Genomic DNA, 19,883 nt, shown 5'->3' on the forward strand with positions numbered 1-19,883 from the left:
GAACCCACCCCCCATTCCTACCTTCTCCAAGGCAAGGTCTCCCATGGGGAGTCAGCAGAGCCTGGTACATTCAGTTGAGGCAGGTCCACGCCACTCCTCTCTGCACCATGGCTGTGCAAAGTGTCTTGCCATAGGCACTAGGTTCTTAAAAGCTGGTTCATGCACCCGATCCCACTGCCTGGGAGCCCCCTAAACAGTTCTATCAATAAAGGATGAAAATGAATTACAAATCTAATGCATCCATCCATTATTTTTATAGACTGCCTTAACTAAGTCTCCAGCAAGAGCAGTTAGCTTGGAAGATAGATGTGGAATTCGTTTTAAGAAGAAAACGGGCCCAAGTGCTCCTGTAAGCCTCATCAGAACAGCAGTGAAATTGGTGCCTAGGAGTCAGCTCCCCTCATTCACATCTCTACATTGATCGCTCCAGCGACATAATTCATTATATGTCAGTCTTGCTTAGCCAAACCCACAAATATTAAATCCATGCACGCCAAGGACCTTTTGTACCCACAGTGCTAAGTAGGTGAAAGATAAAAACATTTCCAGGGCTATTTGTAAGTAGTGTTATTTATACTTCATCGGTTTTCAATTTTGCTTTTGTTACCTTCGTAGTGTTTGTGATATTGAGTGTTTCACTTTAAGCCACTTTGCTTTCTCTTCTTTGGCAAGTGTGTGATCTTAGTATTAATTCTCAAATAGTCTAAACCCTCCGCTGGCAAATTTGGAGACGTAGGGAGGTTGGACCGCGTTCCATGCATTGCCTTTGAAATATGAGCATAATGCAATGACTTCACTTTGCGTGAGCATGCAAACCAAGCTGAGGCTAAGAGATCCAGCCACGACACAGGCAGCCCTTTCATCCAGCGTGCTTCAAGACGGTCATAAATTATGGCTGTTGGATGTATTGCCAGGATTCTGGAGCCAATTTTCATGGGTAAGAGGATTTGAGGAGTATCCGCTACCACCCTACTACTCAATTAGCTAACCAATATCACTCTTCTCCGCAACGGTGGCTTTGTACCATGGCTTCTGCCCCATACAGCAGAACAGTCATTTTACTTTTTGAAGACTGAAAAAGATAAAGTGTGGGTGTCAGAGAATTAATACTCAAGGCGGAAGTAAGGCAAACCACTTCAAAACTACTTGTAGAGTTTCAGGCTACGTGCACAGTAGCCCTGAAACTGAGAGAAACCTCGATTTTCTTACATTCATCTTTGAAAGCTAAAGTAGGCAGGAAGAGCGCCTATGAAGAATATCCATACCTTCATGGATAGAAAATTTAAGTAATGCCCCATATGAGCTTGGCTTTGGGTTAGTGAATAGCTACCTCGTCTTCTCTTTACTTCCGTGATCCCCACGCCTTCATTCATCAAGTTTAGATCTTCCAAAAATGCTGAGATGTTATATTTGTCAGAGCAGAATATGGTGAACTTTAGTAACACCTCACGCAGTGCTCTTACAGCATGGAATAATCTAGAGTCCTGGCCCGTACCTCCTTTGAAGTAATCTCCAGCTGGACTGGCTAGATGGGGCAAATGTTCAGCTATTCACATGATTTTTTTTTCCTGGGGAACCATAATCCATGTGTTTCTTTGATGAACAAAAGAAGCTTCACAAAACACAGTGTTTAAGGAGCCAGAGCTAGGGCTGCAAACATGGTCTGCTTTGTTCTTCTGGGAACTGGTTCCTGTCTAAAACATTTCTCCATTGTAAGGATCTGTCTTTTCTCCTCCAGCCACAGCCCTCAAGCTCCAATAACAGGCTCGTGACATTTTTTTTAGATACCAAAGTTATGAATACTCTTTTATGAATATCTTCCTTTGAACTCACATCTTGAAGAAGAAAAATAGCCCTACACATTGCCGGGTTGACACTCGTAGGCAAAACATACAAATTGTTCTCTTAGGGGCTGTAAAATGCTCCCAAATGCACAATGAAAAATTCCTGATGCAGGATAATGTATATGAGTTCTGCCTCTGCAGCTGTAATTCTCAAAAAAAAAAAAAAAGTAATGTTTCTGACTGGCATGAATTACACAAAATGCATTTCAGAGATTACTACCAAAATTCATGCTGCCCCCGCGTGTCTCCCCTTATGACATCATGATTGCTTCCTTCGGATTTACACGGGCTCTTCATGATAGAGAACAGTGCCCTGTTGCAAAGCAAGGAAGCCTTCGTTGCATTAAGCTGCTTATGTTTTCACTTTCCCCCCATATCCCATTTCAACACATCCTCCAACCTCCTCTAAAAATAATTCCATGAATGCCAACTCAACAGATTACAGTGGATCACCTATTAACTTCACTCTCCCTCAAAAGGAGCTTATCGTTTCGGCTTCTAACTCTGTCTGCAGCACTGTCAAACTGCAGTCAGATTCCTGACTGAAACTTACTTTCCTGCGGCTTCTTATCACTTAAACCATGCATCATCACACAGCTTCTTCTTTTCTGGTGTTAAAGGGAATGTATCTCCCACAAACTTGTTTTAATTATTTTCCGTGTATACAAAAAAAAAAAAAAAATCAATCTGGAAAACCTAGCTCCCTTTAATCCCACTTTGTGGCTTAGATTCTTTAGGCCTGGGGCCCCTTGCGTTCATTTCTGTCATCCTCAGGCTGATGCAAAAAGAGCTTTTGGTATGGCAGAGAAATTAATCTGCATAGAGATGACGTGCCTTTGATCCCTAACACCGTGAAGTGAATCTTAGCGACGAAGGTTCAAGAACGTGACCCATACTGAGGGAATGACCTGGGAAATGTTCAATATGCAGCTGTCACTTTGTTTTTAACATTAACAATATCATGGAAAGTTCTAGACCACAGAATATGTGTGAGCTTTAAGGCCAGACTCTAAAATTCTGGGTTCAGATTCCACTTTTGTCTTACATTGGTTACATGATTTTTTGAAGAATACATTTTACGGGTACGCCGTAAAATGAAATCTTCACTTCTGAGGTGGTGTGAGGATTGCACTGGGAAAAAAATATACAAGACACTTCTAGTATTGCCTATCACTCAGCATTATCGTTCAGTAAGTACTTGCTCTTGGTAGAGAGGAAGCTCAGCTGATAGAGTACTTGCCTAGCATGCACAAAGCCCTGGAGTTCCATCCCTGGAGCCTCAGAAACTGCAGGCAATGGCATATCTATAATCTCAGATGGAAAGGGGATAACCAGAAGTTCAAAGTAGTCTTGCCTACATCGTGAGTTCAAGGCCAGAATGGCATAAATGAGACTATGTCTCAAAAAAGAAAAAAAAAAAAGTTAAGTGGAGCTGGTGAGATGGCTCAGTGGTTATGAACACTTGCCCTTTCAGAGGACCCAGGTTTGGTTCCCAGCACGCACATGGTGGCTCGCAACCCTCTGGCACAATTCCAGAAGAACTGATGTCTTCTTTTGACCTCCCAGGGCATCAGACACATGCATGGTTCACATGTATACACACCAGCAAAACAGTCATACAGATAACATAAAGCAAATACGTGTTTAAAAAGCTTTAAAGTTAAGTTCCAAAGACACAACCTCCTTATACACTTAGAAACAGCATTGTAAAATAAAACGAAATCCTAGAACAATCTAATTGTGTAAAATATGCAATAAAATTGCAATGTTTTATATAGTATAGTGACTATACCACTGTACATAATTATGCAATCACATCATTAAAATTAAATGTTTTCCTTTTCCTATCTAGAACTTACATTTTAGAAAGTAAATTACATTCCATTACTTCCACTGTTATTAAACTTAAAGCCAACAATGTTTCACAACTAGCCCAGCTTATGTCACTCTCTACCTACCCTCAGAAAAATAACTGAATATTTACTCCATGTCTGCCCTGAACACAGAACCTAGAGAGAGCAGTTGCTGTGGAATAATGCTTTTGTACACTGGTTTAATAAAACACTAATTAGCTAGTAGCCAGGCATGAAGAATAGGCAGGATAAACAGACAAGGAGAATTCTGGGAAGAGGAAGGCTGAGTCAGGAGACACCAGCCTGCCGTCCAGGGAGCACCATGCAATGAATGACACACAAGTAAAGCCACGGAACATGTGGCACCATATAGATTAACAGAAATAAGCTGAGTTTAAGTGTAAGAGCTAGTCAGTAGTTAGCCTGAGCTAACGGTGAAGCAGTTTTAATTAATATAAGCCTCTGTGTGTTTGTTTGGGTTTGAGTGGCTGCAGACCAGGCTAGACACAGGAAAACTTCTGGCTACAAGCAGCAGCCTCAACTAACTTCATTTATATGGAATGATCAATTTCCCTAAGTGTTCATTTGATCAAGATTGTTATTTATAGATAAATGTTTCCTATCTCTAAAGATAATCCAGGATGCCTAAGTGTCTCCAGAAAAAAAAAAAATGCTATACTCTACCAAACCCGAATACCAGAAAATCTAATTGCAAGAAAATTATCAGTTTATGTGCTACTGTTATGATACCTCAACATCAACTCTTGAGGATGCCCTTGGTGGTCCTTTTCTGTCTTTATCTCAACCCAAGATCCAAACAGCAAATATGTATCTTATAATTACATTAATGGGAAAGCCTTCCAAAATTAGAGATATGATTTGATTATATTTATATAAGAAATATGTGCGATAAAAACTGAGACCCACTAAAGAGGCCATAGTGATTCTGTTAATATAATGGGATTATACTTTTGTATCCTTTTTCAATTGTTTTCTTACCGACTATATCACTTTTACAAAAAAAAAATTTAAGGTGTAAAACTCTAGAAAACTGGATTATGCATTAAAACGCACACTTTCTCACTTATGGACATGGAAAACAAACTCACTATATAACATTTAACTCAAACTTTAATTTCCAAGAAATAAACTCCACAAATCTTTCTTGAAGAAATTTAAGGGCTGTCAAAATACATGTCTGTGTTATATTACATAACACGGTATATAAGACACTATATAACATAACATATAAAACTACAGCTATATATTGTACACCATCATCATATTTAAGTAGTGTATAAACGTCCATGATATTGATAAGTAAATCTAATGTCATTTTAAAGTTTTCATCTAAAAGAGTTTCAAAAGTTATTTATTCTTTATTTCTTTGCATGTTCCTTTCTCGTCTCTAGATGAAAACTAATGAGCAATTAAAGGCATCATAGAATTCTATGGCTCACTGATCACATATCCAAAAACACCTACAGGATGAATCTATAGGACGGAAGTTTTACATACAACATTTATCTGGAACCAGATTATTTAAACACCAACTTGACTTTTGAATTTGATACAGAAGCAATCACCATGAACTAAACTCAAATATTTACAAGTGAAGGTATTCTAACACGAAGACTTGAATGATTTTGTTTAGGTTGTCAATGGTTGACTCATTCAGATTTTCTTCATTGTCATCCATGGTGTGCCAGACTTCAGGGAAAGGAGAAGCTATCAAATGAAGAACTGGAACACCTAGTACGAGAGAAGCAACTTGTAAGTTAGTACAAGTTTCCAGTGGGTCAACTAGAAAGTGATATTAGTGAGCGAAGAAAGCTCCATTATCTTATAAGACACTCGATAATTCATTGTCTCACACGCACATCTTTATGTCTTACTTCAAGACATCTTTTATGAATACTTCAAGGCTTGTCAAACAAACGTCAATCAATACAGTAAGGGATGATAAGTCACCTATTGTCTGCAAGCTCTTGTTCTAGGAGTGAAAAGGCAAGACCTTGCCTATGTGGAGTTTCTATCCTAGTGGAGAAACAAGCAGGCACATATAAGATGTGATCGTAGGCAGGGATAAAGCTTTTCAACAACAACCCCAAACGAGGTATGGGGATTAAGGATGGGGGGCAGGGGGACTGAACAAAGAGCTATTTAAAGCCAGGGACGGCCCTCTCCAGGAGCTAATATTTAAATAGAAGCACAAAAGCCAAGAGAAAGCAAGCCAGGCAAAGATCTAGAAATGAGTACTGTGGGCAACAATATTCCCAAGTGCAAAGGTCATGAGGCTTGCCCTGAGCAGGCAAGAGCAAGATGCCCAACGTGGCCGAATCACAGAAAGAAGTGAGAAGAGAAGTAGGAGATGATTTGGAAACAGAATCAGAAAATGCAAGTCCTTTCAGGCCACAATAAAGACTTTCCATCTTACTCTATAAGGCACCAAACCACTGGCCCTTTAAAACAGAAAGTATTAGCATAATTTGATTTACATTTTAAAAAGATGGTCCTATTTTATGTGCAAAAAAAATTTGAGACGCATTAGTGAAATTCAGAGACCTGTGGGGAGGCAACTTAAGCGTCACTGAGTTAATTTAGCTTTGTCACATCTTGACACAGGAGATCTTTCTTATTAGTCAGGCCACATCAAAGTTGCACAAAGGGCAAGAATATAGCTTCACTTTGTACAAGGCAAGGCAGGATGTCAGCAGGTTCTGGGATTTTTTAAATATATTATGGGTAGGGAGAAACAAAGACATCATCAAGAACTTAGAATGTCTTTCATGAGAAAAAAAAAGAAGCTATGAATGAATGACATAATGGCTTAATTAATCAATTTATTATATTTAATGACTCAATCACTTTTAGATTGTTTCAGATCAGGGGAAATGGGAATTAGTGTGTAAGTGCAGTGCTGTATATAAGGGTCAACTTAGATATCATCTTGAAGATTTAAACACGTGTGTGTGTGTGTGTGTGTGTGTGTGTGTGTGTGTGTGTGTGTGTGTAAGATATAGAGGTGGAACTCAGACAAAGGGCAGGATTAAGGACAGCTCCCAGCACTCTGACTTGAGCAACTGGATAAATGTAGATCATTTACTGAAAAGGGCAAGGCTAGAACATTCCATGCCACTCATTCTTCCGTGTCAATGAACAATAATGGGCTCTATCATTTCATCTGATAATCCAAGAGAGAGGACTGGCCAAGGGAAGGTCTTCTTGTTTCATTTTCTTTCATCTGTATTAACTGTCTTTAATTTTCTTCATACAATGTTTTGATCATACTCTTTCCCCTTCCCCAGCATCGCCAAGATCTTCCCCACCTCCCTGCTCTCCCAATTTCATGTTGTTTCCCTCTCTCTAAAAAAAAAAAAAAATCAAAACAAATAAACAAAAAGCCAAAAAATATACCAAAACAAAACAAGCAAACAAAAAGCGCGCGCGCACACACACACACACACACACACACACACACACAAAGAGCCATGGAGTCCATTTTATGTTGACCAATAGGGCCTGCCTTCGAGTACAGTTAACATACTGTCACTCTGTTGGGAAAAAAAGTATTTTCCCTCTCCCAGTGGGTAAAAATTGCAAATAGCTGTGTGTCCAATTGCCTGGTAAGGGGATGTCAAACTATTACAAGCTGCATCTGAATAGTACCCAGCATCAATATAGACCAGGTGAGGGTGTGTCTTAGATGTCTCCTTATCATTTATTTTGGTTTAATTATATAACGTCTATCTTGAAGCTATATAACCAGAAGACACATGTTGGTCAAAAATCTTTAATAGCAAAATATATATGTTTCATTTTAAAGATAAACTCTCAAATTAATTTTAATGACTATTTTAGATCTTTCAAAACATTTTTATATTTGTCAAAACATTAATATATAAATTTAATTTGATCACCCTAAAGGAAGCATGGGCTTAGTGATTCAAAGTGCACCAATCTTACTCATATTTAATTTGTTTCTCAAATATATGTAGTAGTTGGAGACCTGGAAACCTCCACCTTTAAAGAAAAGCTATTTGGCCGGGTGGCAGTGGCACATGCCTTTAATCCCAGCACTCGGGAGGCAGAGGCAGGCGGATCTCTGTGAGTTCAAGGCCAGCCCAGTCTGCAGAGCGAGATCCAGGACAGGCACCAAAACTACACAGAAAAACTCTGTCTCAAAACAAACAAACAAAGCTATTTAATGGCACCAGGTAGCTAAATAAAGTTTGGGGGCACAGGGAGGTTCTTTTTGCATTAGGCAACCATAACTGCAGAGACCCATAACTGGTTAAGATGAGGAGAATAAATGACTGTTGAACATTAAGCCATCGATTAGACATCTCTATCATCTAAGGCTCAGTGAGCATCAAAGATGAGGGATGGGAAGGTTGGCAGAAACAGAGGAAGGATGGGAGAATGGTATGAAATGCAAGCATGGTGTGGCCACTGCACTCTTGAGCTCACAACATCTGTGACCATTACAAGATCTTCCTAAGATTGAGCCCACAACATCACGTCATGGAAGATGGAAGATCCCAAGAGGTCTCACCCCTCTCGCAGGACTTACACATATTTATAGTGGTTGCTGGAGGAGGGAGAGACATATACATTAGTGGTGTAGGTACTGGTAAGATGCCTGCAAATAACTCCTCATCCTCTCTCTTGTAAGAAACCCTAACAAAACCCACTGGGTCATTCAAAAATACATGAAAGGGGAAGGGAGATTAACTGGAAAAGGGGAAGGGAGTCACAAGAGAGGGAAGGGACAAGAGAGGGCAAAAGGAAACGAATATGATCAAACTACATCTATACATATATGAAAATGTCATAATGAAACACAGTACGTACAATTAACATATAACAAAAATAAAAGATAAAAAAGAATGTGTAAATGATGTTGTTTTAAAATTTCAAAATGCATATAAAATACAATAAATATTGTAGGCACAGAAGGGAAAATGCACATGCACAATAATACACACACAGTTTACCTTTTCTTAAAAATGGAATATGGTCATCCTGGATAATATTTCCATAGCCAAAATTCTGGAAATACTTCCTCTCCAAAGAATGATCCTTGAGCAAACCCAATTCATAGAGTTCTTGTTCTGCAGACAACAACCAGACAGTAGATGAACATCTAGTTTTATCTGATCGAGTCTCAGAATACATCCTTATTTAGGGAGCTTGAAACCTTATCATGCATGGAATTCTTCTTTAGACACATATCAGCGAACACAGCCACATCTATGACAGTAAGTGTCTAGGCGTCCCTATGTATACTTTGGAGTAGAGATTAGAGACAAGGAGTCACACGTGACTCTGGCTTTGCTGGTGAGGACCTCTTTAAGGGTAGAAGCTCAATAGCACAGTAAGAGGTTGAGAAGAAGAAAATGAGTCAAAGGTGTTGGGAAAAGTCAGGTGCAGATGCAAACAGGTCCAGATGGTGCATGGGGAATACCTACAGAGGGATGTTGGCTTTAAAAGTGGAATATTCCAACAGAGTAGGATGAAGTATATCAACTGGCCACTCTGAGGAAAAGAAAGCTACTGTGACCTATATCAGTGATTTCCAAGGTGTGGTTCCTGATCAGTGACCACCTGGACTGACTTAAGAGATGCAAATTAGCTGGTACTATCTCAGGTTTAATGAATCAGAATTTCTGGGATACAGCCCTGTAATCTATGCCTTAGCATGCCCTCAGGGGATTCTGATTTGCACTAAAGTTTGAGAACCACTGACCTACATAACCCATCACTCTTGTCATCTTGTAACATATTCATAACCCATGTGCTGTTTGTTACAAGATGATAAGAGATCATGAGATTATAAAACAAGGAAAAAGGACTCTCTAGGATAGCTGTTCATTTTTGTGATTGTTAAATTTACAAGGGTAAAACTGTACCAACTAGTAAGCCAGCATGTGTAGTGAGATTGTAAGAACATTGAGCAAAGTGTCCCAGCATAGGCCCCAGGCTCCAAAAAGCCAGCCCAGCCTTGGTGTAGGGAGGAGGGGACTGAACCTGCCTCAACTGAGTCTACCAGGCTGGGCTGACTCCCCAGGGGAGACCTTGCCTTGGAGAAGGTGGAAATGGGGCGTGGGTTGAGGGGAAGAGCTGGGGGGTGGAAGGAGGGAGGAGGGGGGAATCTGTGGCTGATATGTGAAATTAAGGTAATTATAAAATAAAAATACTATTTAAAAAAGAACATTGAGCCGGGTGGTGGTGGCGCACGCCTTTAATCCCAGCACTCGGGAGGCAGAGGCAGGCGGATCTCTGTGAGTTCGAGGCCAGCCTGGTCTACAGAGCGAGATCCAGGAAAGGCGCAAAGCTACACAGAGAAACCCTGTCTCGAAAAAACCAAAAAAAAAAAAAAAAAGAACATTGAGAAAGCCCCAACTACCAACCAAAATAATATTCTTATTTACCAATATTTATATTTCCTTAACCATAGGGTACATTTTTTTTCTTATACAATTAAAGACATAGTTAAAGATGCAAATCCCATGAAGGAGAACAGCACAGTGGATTTCAATCTCAATAAGGTACAATTTATTGATATCTGAACTTTGGAAAAGGAAAGAAGGGAAGCACACAGAGTCCTCGAAAATAAGACAAAGGAAGAAAATAGGAGACAAAAAGAGATGGAAAATTAAATTCAAGAGTATCTTTTGACATCATTTCTAAGAATCTAGAAATGTAGTGTTTTGATGTTTGCATTTCAAAGTAGAATTCCATGCAGGAAAATAAATCAGGCCTGTTGACGAATTAAGAACAATAAACTAATTGGTAGGGTAAGACAAAAGCCAGCCAAAGTGTGTTAAATATTTAAAGAGCACGCTTAAATCATAAATTCTGAATTTTAAAGCCTACTGCTTTTCAGTAGGAAGAAGCAACATTTTGCTCTTTAATAACTACGGCGCTTACCAATTGCTTGGAGTCTATTAAACCATCTGGTGGTCTTGGGGAAAAAATTGGGAAATGTTGGATTTGCAGCTCCAATTAAATCTAGTAAGACCAGCAGATCCTAAGGAAGAAAAAATATTACTTAATCACGGTCATCAAAGAATGTTTTAGAACCGTTAATAGAGGAAAACAGTCAAAACTAAATAATTTTAATACCTGAAAAGCACACGGAGAGCTATATAAATGAACAGAGAGTTTAGTAACATTATTTGCTAACTATTTTAGAGAACTTTTTAGATCTTGCTTATGTAACACGGATAAATGGTGATGTATTATACACCCAATGGATCTAACTAAGGACAGGTCAGAAAGTCAGGTTTGACGCATATTTCATGAATTGAAAAAGGATATATTTGCTTTGCTTTCAGATGGGAGTTCAAGCATGTCTGATCTTCTTTGCCATTATAGTTAGGCATCTTAACTTTAATCTGTAATGATAGGGGTGCATGTGGACAGAAGCTGTGACTCATGCAGCATGCAAGAAAAATTCCTCCAAGGGAAACTGTATACATCATGCTGCTGGTTCGCCATTTCCTTGTGTAGCAAACAAGGTGCTCAACAACCCAGCTGCCCTCTAAGGTCTCCTGATTATAACCTTCCATATTAAACCAGTGTTCGTTAGCTTATTTGAGCCATAAAACATCAGCGAGCTTGAAGACTCCCTGAAGACCACATCCTAGATTAAGTCCTCCTGATTTAGATAAGTGAAAGAATGTGTGGGTAACTACCTAGAGTGAAACCTACCATATGCTGAATAAATATGTTCAGACTTCACGATTCCAAAGACACAGAATGCACAAGTGATATACACACACATATAACTGATATTCATTCATTTGAAAAACTGCTTGTTTGAAATGGGAACATATTCATGAGATTGGATAAGTCTCTGTCTGAGAAGTCAATGGTCCTTTCCATCACTGTGGATCATATATCTGGATGGATCAATAACTAAACTAGTTATCTAGGTCTCTCCTCCTTTTCCTGAACCCTTCTGAGCCACTCAGGCACAAGTGAAGAAGTCCTGACTGCATGTCTTTGACCCATGGCAAACTGTCAATGTACCTGAGAAAGTCATATTCACATGAAGAGTGTTAGGGAAACTCATCAATGGCATTGATTGTTTATTTGATTCATAGGGTGAAGGCTGGTAACATGAGAAACAACGGGGGTGCGTGCCGGCAGAGTAGAGGGGTCAGGGAGAGTGTCAGGGATTTGTGGAGAACCCTGGGAGGAAGGAGGTCCCAAGCGTAGAACAAGGTCCTAAGCTGGGGTCAGTGAGGATTAGTGACAAGTTGAAGATCAAGTATGGGAAGAGAGTCCCAGGAGAGGATTTACTGGCAGAGCACAGAATGAGGATGAATTGAGGTTGGATGCTGAACCCACTACTTAGTAATAGCAGTGGGATTTTAAGGCAGCCTTAAAATGTCTCTTCTTTCATATCAAAAATGCCAAATCAGCCTACCACATCAAACTGAACATCCATACTGCAGTCACTGTACTGCTTTCAACGCATGGGAAATTCCTCACTCCGCCCTCTGTGCTCCCTTCCCTGGGGTTCCAGTCCTCCTCTGCCTAAAAGAGGCTTTCCCTCTCCATACCACACAGTATTTGGGGGGCGGGGGGGAGTGGGTGAGCTCTCATACTGAATCCAATGGCTCTTCAACCTGATTCTCACATCATTTTAATTAAGCCCAGCCAAACACAGCTTCTCACACAGAATCATTCTTTTTAGCTCTGGGATTCCTCAAAAATCCAGTGCTTGCCAAGGAATGTTCTACAATAAACAGTGCTCCGAGGATTTCGTGGCACTTTTAGGCCTTTACTTGGTCTTGGCGGCCTCTCCTCTGGAGACAGGGATGGAGCTAGAGAGCCAAGGTGACTGAAACTAACCATTCCATGCAGTTGGTTAGTGCCTCTCGATCCGGGAGGGTGTGGGGTGGAGGCCATCTTCTGGGCCAAGTGCCGAGAGCCGTACAGAGAATCTTGAGGGGACCAGTGAAGAAAAGCCTCTTCTCCATCAAAGAAAATGAGCCGGAGCGAGAGATCTGGCTTGGAACCAGAGACATCCTGGTAAAAAAAAAGAACAATGTGAGAAATAAAACAAAACCAACGGAAACTCTTAACTCCAACCAATCACAGAATCCCAGACTATATTTTTAAAAAAAAAAAAAAAAAAAAAAAAAAAAAGCACTTAGTGAGGACATATTGACCTGGGATTGTCTTAGAGATATCTATGAACACTGTATCTTCAAGATGGGTTCATGGTGATCATCAGTGCAGGGGGCGGGGCGGGGGGGGGGGAGATAAAGGGCAAAAATGCTACAGTCAATTAAAAACCCACATTCTTTCCTAGTAACTGAGCAAAAAGATGTTCCATGGAGCGAAGATGTCCAAGCAAGAGAAGAGATGCCAGGAGTTACTTCACACCACTTCCGCTCCAAACATCGTCATACCACGCGAATCCCACTCCTTCTAAAGCTAAATGTCTTACATTTGGTCTTACACCCTAGGACACAGTCAGACCGTGGGGCTGCTGGAATAAACATGGTGGCATGCCACAGAGTTCCCTTTCCGGTGCATGTGTTGCCTCAGCTGCAGCCTCTTCTGGGCTCCACCTCCTGGGAGTGTCCTATATCCCATGACTACCTTCTTCAGGCACAGGGGCCTCTCTACAGGGCTACCGCCTCCACAGCTGCCCAGAGGTTGGCTGAGGCTGCGGTAAAACCTGCACAGCGGCTCCATTGCTCACTTCCTAATCCCTTTTCATCCCTCTCCCTGTGATCCAAGGCCACTCCCTACTCACTGACCTGAATGCTCATCAGATGATGTCCTGCCTGGGAAGGTGCTTCCTGGATACCCAACCTAAAGCAACTGGGTACCTTCTTCTCACCTTACTGAAGTCTGAACGTGTTACTGAATTTTAGTTCAAGAGTCTACCCTAGGAATGACGTCGGGACAGAAACAAAATAGAATATTTTTCTTCAGGGCCTATACATGGGGTGAGTTAGGAGAGAGAAAACAAATCCATAAGGATGATATGTAATATGCCAAGGGACTCAAGTATAAAACATTCATCCACTGAAGATCGGGAGAGATGAGAGATGGAGTCCTTGGGGTCATCAAGAAAGGCTTTGTGAGAGAAGCAGTACTTGAGCCAACTAAAAAGGTTCACATTTGTTATTGTCTGGCCATGACTCTCCTGTACAGATCAATCCTTTGAGTATTCAAAATCCCTAAATCCTTCAATCTCACCAGAATCCTCAAACTCACTTAATCTCACCTCTCCACAGCTACACTCCCATAACGACCCTATTTATTCCATGTTTGGCCAAATGTCTGGCAATCATTCCAATCCTTCCCTTATATATTATGCACTATCATTCCTTTGCCTCTCCATAGTCCCAGTTTCCTGGAAAAATAATAATAATCACATGGAGTACCAGTCTCTACCTATTCTGTGACTATTCTCAAGATGCTGAACTTGGCCAGTACAAAATAAGCAACCATGCCAGTTGCTAGCTTAAAATCCATGACCAGAAGCCAGACAGTGGTGGTGACTGCCTTTAATTCCACCGCTTGGGAGGCAGAGACAGGTTAATGTCTTTGAGTTTCAGGCCAGCCTGATCTACAAAGCAAGTTCCAGGACATCTAAGGCTGTTACACAGTGAAACCCTGTCTCAGGGGTGAAAAAAAAAAAAAATCCATGACCAGAAATTTTGCTATCGCCTTTTGTGTTTACTAGAAGTCATATGTACTGTCTGGGTCCATTCACTCTCAAACTGAATATTTCCCTAGTCTTTCTCACTTCACCCATCCTCACTCCCAAGTGATGGCCTTGACTTCTCCTTGCCAGTCCAATTAGACACCAATCTCTCCACATGCAGACTAAATCCCATCTCCTCTCGTCTGCTATAGGGCATTGCCTTAACAAACGCTACTCCTCCTACATCAAGTTTTCTGTCTTTGCTGGATATTGCTACGGGCTTACTATCTCCCCTTACTGTTGACCTTTCCCCCTATTCATAGAAAAACTTGTTGGAAGAGTTCTGTATTTGCACTGTGTCCGAGTCCTGTGCTTATGGTCCACTTTTTTTTTTTTTTTTTTTTTAATGCTGGGGATTGAATGCAAGGCAAGTACTCTACCAACTGAATCATATCCCCCAGGCTTTCTGTGAGTTCTGTTCTTAAGCCTATCCCTTCAGGCTTCCTATCCTCCATCTTCTGAAACTGATCTTGTTCAAGAACACCAAGGACCCGTACGTTGCTAAACCCAAAGGTCAACTCTCAATCTTCACCATTCTTGACTTACTGACCCCATCCAGCATAGATGTCACTCCATCCTGGGTGAAATTCTTCCATTTGCCTCCTAGGACACCACCTTCTTCCTCCCTCAGTCAGGAGATGGAATTTAGTGCATATGTAGAGAGACTGGCATCTAATGATACTGGTAAGGGGAAATCAAGGCCACTATATGGGAGTAAGGATGGGCGAGCTAAGGAACTGCAGCTAGGGGAAAGGAAGAGTGTGAAATACTCAGTCTGAGAGTGAACAGACCCAGACATCCTTCATGTCTCTTTCCTCTTAATATCAAAGAGCACTGAGACTTGCTCCCTGGTTCTCTTCTCATCTCTGCTAATATCAATCCCTTTGATACCTCTTCTGAATAGTGTGTGTGTGTGTGTGTGTGTGTGTGTGTGTGTGTTCTCACATCTCTTCTCCAGACCAACGTATCAGTTGGCAAATTAACACCTCCACACAGATGTTTAATCGACACCTCCCACACATGTGCACACACACACACACACACACACACACACACACACACACGTATGTAACACATGCCACAAGTTTTTAAAACAGACATAATTGTCAAAAGTCAACTCCTTGGGCCGGGCAGTGGTGGCACACGCCTTTAATCCCAGCACTCAGGAGGCAGAGGCAGGCGGATCTCTGTGAGTTCAAGGCCAGCCTGGGCTACAGAGTGAGTTCCAGGAAAGGCACAAAGCTACACAGAGAAACTCTGTCTCGAAAAACAAAAAACAAAACAAAACAAAAAAAAAGTCAATTCCTTGTACTCCTGGAATTGCATTATTGATAATCTTCCCTCAGGTAAATTGACAGCAACACTCTCCCTAGCGGTTACTCAGAGCAAAAGCCACTGAGTGGGAGGCTCCTCCTTCGGTCTTCCCTGTTTCTACGCAAAGATGACCAGATGGGCAGAACAGTTACACTGTCAAACATCTTGAATACTTTTGACCTTCATCAGTCAAGCTGGTTTTATTTTGTATGGATGCACATTTCCCAGAGCCTTGGCCCTCTGCTTGTTCCATTCAGCCTGAGCTGGATGCTCGCTTGCCCTGAGGCTCACTTGCCTGCTGCTCACTTGCTCTGGTCACCTTTTACCCACCACCCTGGAGCCTCTCTCTTCTTCTCCAGTACCTACAACCCCAGGACTTTATCTTCTGTGGTTTCCTGGGGTTTTTTACAATAAGTTTTCTGGAGAGAATTTAGATAAAATTTAGATAAAATTTAGATAAAATTTAGATAAAATGAAACAGTGCATAAGAGTGAAAATTACTGATATTTTACACATGTTAAAAAAAGGTCTTCATTCTGTGATTTCATATGGCAAATGATTTTTAAAAATTTTAAGGCATAATTATCATTGTTTTGTAGCTCCCAAGATTCCTATTGAGAAGTCCAGTGTCATATTCATTCTTACTCCTTTTTATATGACCTGGAATGATCCCACAAAAGAACTCATCATCATTTTATTTTGTTTTTGTTTTTTTTACTTCTTTCTAGAAAAGATATTTCCTCTACTTCAGAATCCTGTGTTCTTAGTGCCTTTTTTGAAAATAGTACTTTTAATTTAAAATTTCCAAATCTCTTTGCTGTGGTGTGATTACTCTGTTACTGAATACTCTGTTTTGTTTCATGAATGTAAATGCTTGCGTCTCTAAGGATTTTTAAGTAGTGTCTAGAGATCTTCTGCCCCCTGCTCTATTCTATTGCCTCCAACTTCATGTTTCAATTTTGCATAATTAGTTTTTCTTGCTTTCTTCCCCCATGGAAACTGTTCTCCAATATCTGGCCACACCTGGTGTTCATTTGTATTGAAGAACACGGTACTAAAATGTTCACTGGAGACACACATTGGTTGGCTCTACTGCAGTCATTTCAGAGCAATCTGGTGTCTATTCAACGTGCTCATGTAAGATTGCCAAATGTCCCCCCTCGGCATCCTTGACTGTGGCGTCTGCATTCTCTGGAGAAAGGTCCTCCAGTCCTCTGTCTGCTGCCGGTTTCCTGGTGCTAGAGATGGAAGAAAGCCTGAAGGCCTCACTGTTCCACATGACGTTCATCTCAGCTCCTTGATCTCCTGGGGACGACAAGCACATCCCCACCTCACACCCCTACCATCTCATTGTGCAAGACCAAGAGATGAAGAAGTTCACAGTCAAGGGACATGGACGTGTAACTGGCCACAGTGGGAGCCACAGCAAAGGTACAAGATGTCAACATCTGATGACTGTCCTATAACTGGAAATGGGCAGGAAGGGCTGCAGAGAGCTGGAACAGTAATTCCGTCTACTATCCAGACCATTTCCCACCACCACTTGCCCAATTTATGACAGCTAAAGAATGTACATGCCACAAATTCAATTAAAATCGGCCGTAAATAAATCTGATACAGTTTGCATTCAAAATCAGCCCATTCTAAAAATTGCTCACATCGCCACTTACCTCTAATAGAAAAGGTAATTCAGAGAAGGTATACATTGACTCAAATAATTTAATGAAGATTCCCATTCAACAATCCAGTCCTTTCTATTTCTCTTCTTTTTGTTATTACTGGTACTACTATTATAATTATTGTTACTTTTGCTGGACAGGGTCTCACTATGTAGGCCTAGCTCACCTGGAACTTATTATGTAGCTCAAGATGGCCTCCAAGTGATGGCAATCCTCCTACCTCAGCCTCACAAGAGCTGGGATTACAGAAATACACCACAACGCCCACCTTGGCCCTTTCCATTTCTCATACCAAAAGCAGGTGTGTGCTGTGTGGAAAGAAGGCCAAGTGGGTCACTAAAAGAAACATTTGTGCCTAGCAGAACTATACCTTTAAGTCACACCTCGTTCATTCCATGTCTTTCTGTTAGAAATACACATATAAAAAATTAAAATGGCATGTCTGCTTATGGATTCCTTCACTCATTGCTAGAGATAGTTAACAGTTCAAAGCAGGGCAGGGTCGGACAAAGGCATTATGGAAGGCTCAGACAACAAAACAAAATGTGGAAAGGGGATTAAGAGGGTATAAACAATCCTTGCTTTCTTCAGGTTCTGCATATCCAGCAAAAACAGAACCAAATATCTCTATTACTTCCATTACAAGATAAACCTTTCATTTCTTTACTCTCATTGTATCAAAGGCTGGACCCTTCATAATGCCCAAGGTAGCGGGGAAGCATTTGTTGCCTGTGAACAAAGTTTTTGTATTCACTTTGCCGTGTTTACTGTTATGAACGGTATCAGAATAAAATGTCTTCATCTAGTTTAGCACTTTCCCCCAAGACACCCTTAAGAGCACAGAGGCTGAAATAAAATCGGAGAGTCCCAGAAGCACTCTGAGCTTCGGGCGTAACAAAAGCTCTGCTATGCTGTGTAAAACTAAGCCCTGATCCGCAGATGCAACAATAACACATTTCTGTCTTGTGTTTTTCATCTCGGTATGTCTGAATTACCCACACACTGGAGAAGATCCCCCGCAGCCCTCCCCAACTCCAGAGCCACCCTCTCTCCCCGCAGAAGGTTGTGTGATGTATCACGGCTGTGTAAACAAGGAGAAATAAGCACTGCTCACTATAAAACACAATCCGCACACTTAAGCCTACTACATCCTTCCTTTTGCTTCATTATTTGCAAAGAAACGTTGTGCTCAAGTGAATATATATTCAAGTCTAAGATTTCAGTTAATGAACACACTATCATCTATCTGTGAATTATTGCCCATGGTAGACATTTCAAAGCATGGCATCTTCCAAATACCACTCCTTTGACCTCATACTTTTTAACAAATTATTTTAAAATGTACACCAAAGTTTTGATTACCAAATGACCTTCCCCTCCAAGGGTTCTAGAATTCACGGAGTTGCTGCTGATTTTTTTTTTTTTTAATCCTAGGAGTCAACAAAAAGAAAGCAGATACCTTCAAGGAATGGAGTTTCTTGTCTAAGGCACGAGCTAGCTCCAACATCATTGCGCACGGCACAGCTGAATCTGTGGCTCCCACGAACACTCTGCTGTTCCATCCAGGGAAATACTTGGAGTCATAGTGGCAGGCAAGGACCAAGTGTCGTTTAGCTTCTGGGTTAAGAGTGCTGATGATATTCGAGAAGGTCCGGTACCCATAGGGCGTCTTACTCAAGAAGGTGTCGACTTCCACAACCCACTCAGCCTGAAGCCTCTGAATTCGCTGCATGATGTGCTGCTCAAAACAAACAGTTTCCACTGGTTAGCTGTGTCTCTATAAGCCTATGTGATGCCTTCTTTGGTTGTTCTTGGAAACAGTCTCACTCTGTAGCCCAGGCTGGACTGAAACTAAGGCTGGCATTGAATTTATGCCCCTGCCTTATCATTCCAAACACTGGAATTACTGGTATACATGCTTTGCATGCTTACTGGTAGAAATAACATTGCTACTAGTTGTTATTTTAGCTAATAGCAATTTCTCGTTGAAAGAAGAGGCCTCTCCCTCACTTCTAACCTTTTGCCTACTTACCCATCCCATTCAGTTGTCAATATTTACCAACACTAGCAAGCTGATGTAGATCTTTCTACATACTTCTCCTTGATTGCACAAACCTCACCACCATACAAGCACATATTTTTTTAAAGAGGGAGGGGCGTTCTATTGTAGGAAAAGCAACCTAATTTTACAGAATATTCCATCCTTGTTTTATCCACTTAACAATTTATCATGGTCAGGGGTCAAATCTACAGGTCAGGGGACAAATTCAGCTCGGCACTCCTAAAGACTACTTCCAGTATTTGTAAGAAGCTGAGGTAGTCTGTTTGAGAAATTAAGCATATCAGATCTATTTGCCTCCACTCGAAGGTCTCAAAGAATTACAAATGGCAGCTCTGTGTGTGTGTGTGTGTGTGTGTGTGTGTGTGTGTGTGTGTGTGTGTTGAGTGCACAGAA

The 19,883-nt window shown here is 41.1% G+C and overlaps 1 protein-coding gene across 1 annotated transcript in view; it reads right to left on the minus strand.

Moving 5' to 3' along the window:
* Positions 1-4,802: 4,802 nt before the first annotated feature.
* Qpct (glutaminyl-peptide cyclotransferase) overlaps positions 4,803-19,883 on the minus strand; it is a 30,091-nt gene continuing 15,010 nt past the window's right edge. The window contains exons 3-7 of the mRNA XM_059248465.1: positions 18,888-19,166; positions 12,563-12,739; positions 10,631-10,730; positions 8,695-8,811; positions 4,803-5,449 (exon numbers count right to left, since the gene is read on the minus strand). Coding sequence (XP_059104448.1) covers positions 5,304-5,449; positions 8,695-8,811; positions 10,631-10,730; positions 12,563-12,739; positions 18,888-19,166 — 819 coding nt within the window. The 3' untranslated portion in view covers positions 4,803-5,303. The remainder of the gene's footprint in view (positions 5,450-8,694; positions 8,812-10,630; positions 10,731-12,562; positions 12,740-18,887; positions 19,167-19,883) is intronic.

Source organism: Peromyscus eremicus, chromosome 22 (genome assembly GCF_949786415.1).
Source record: "Peromyscus eremicus chromosome 22, PerEre_H2_v1, whole genome shotgun sequence".
In the NCBI taxonomy this organism is placed as follows: domain Eukaryota; kingdom Metazoa; phylum Chordata; class Mammalia; order Rodentia; family Cricetidae; genus Peromyscus; species Peromyscus eremicus.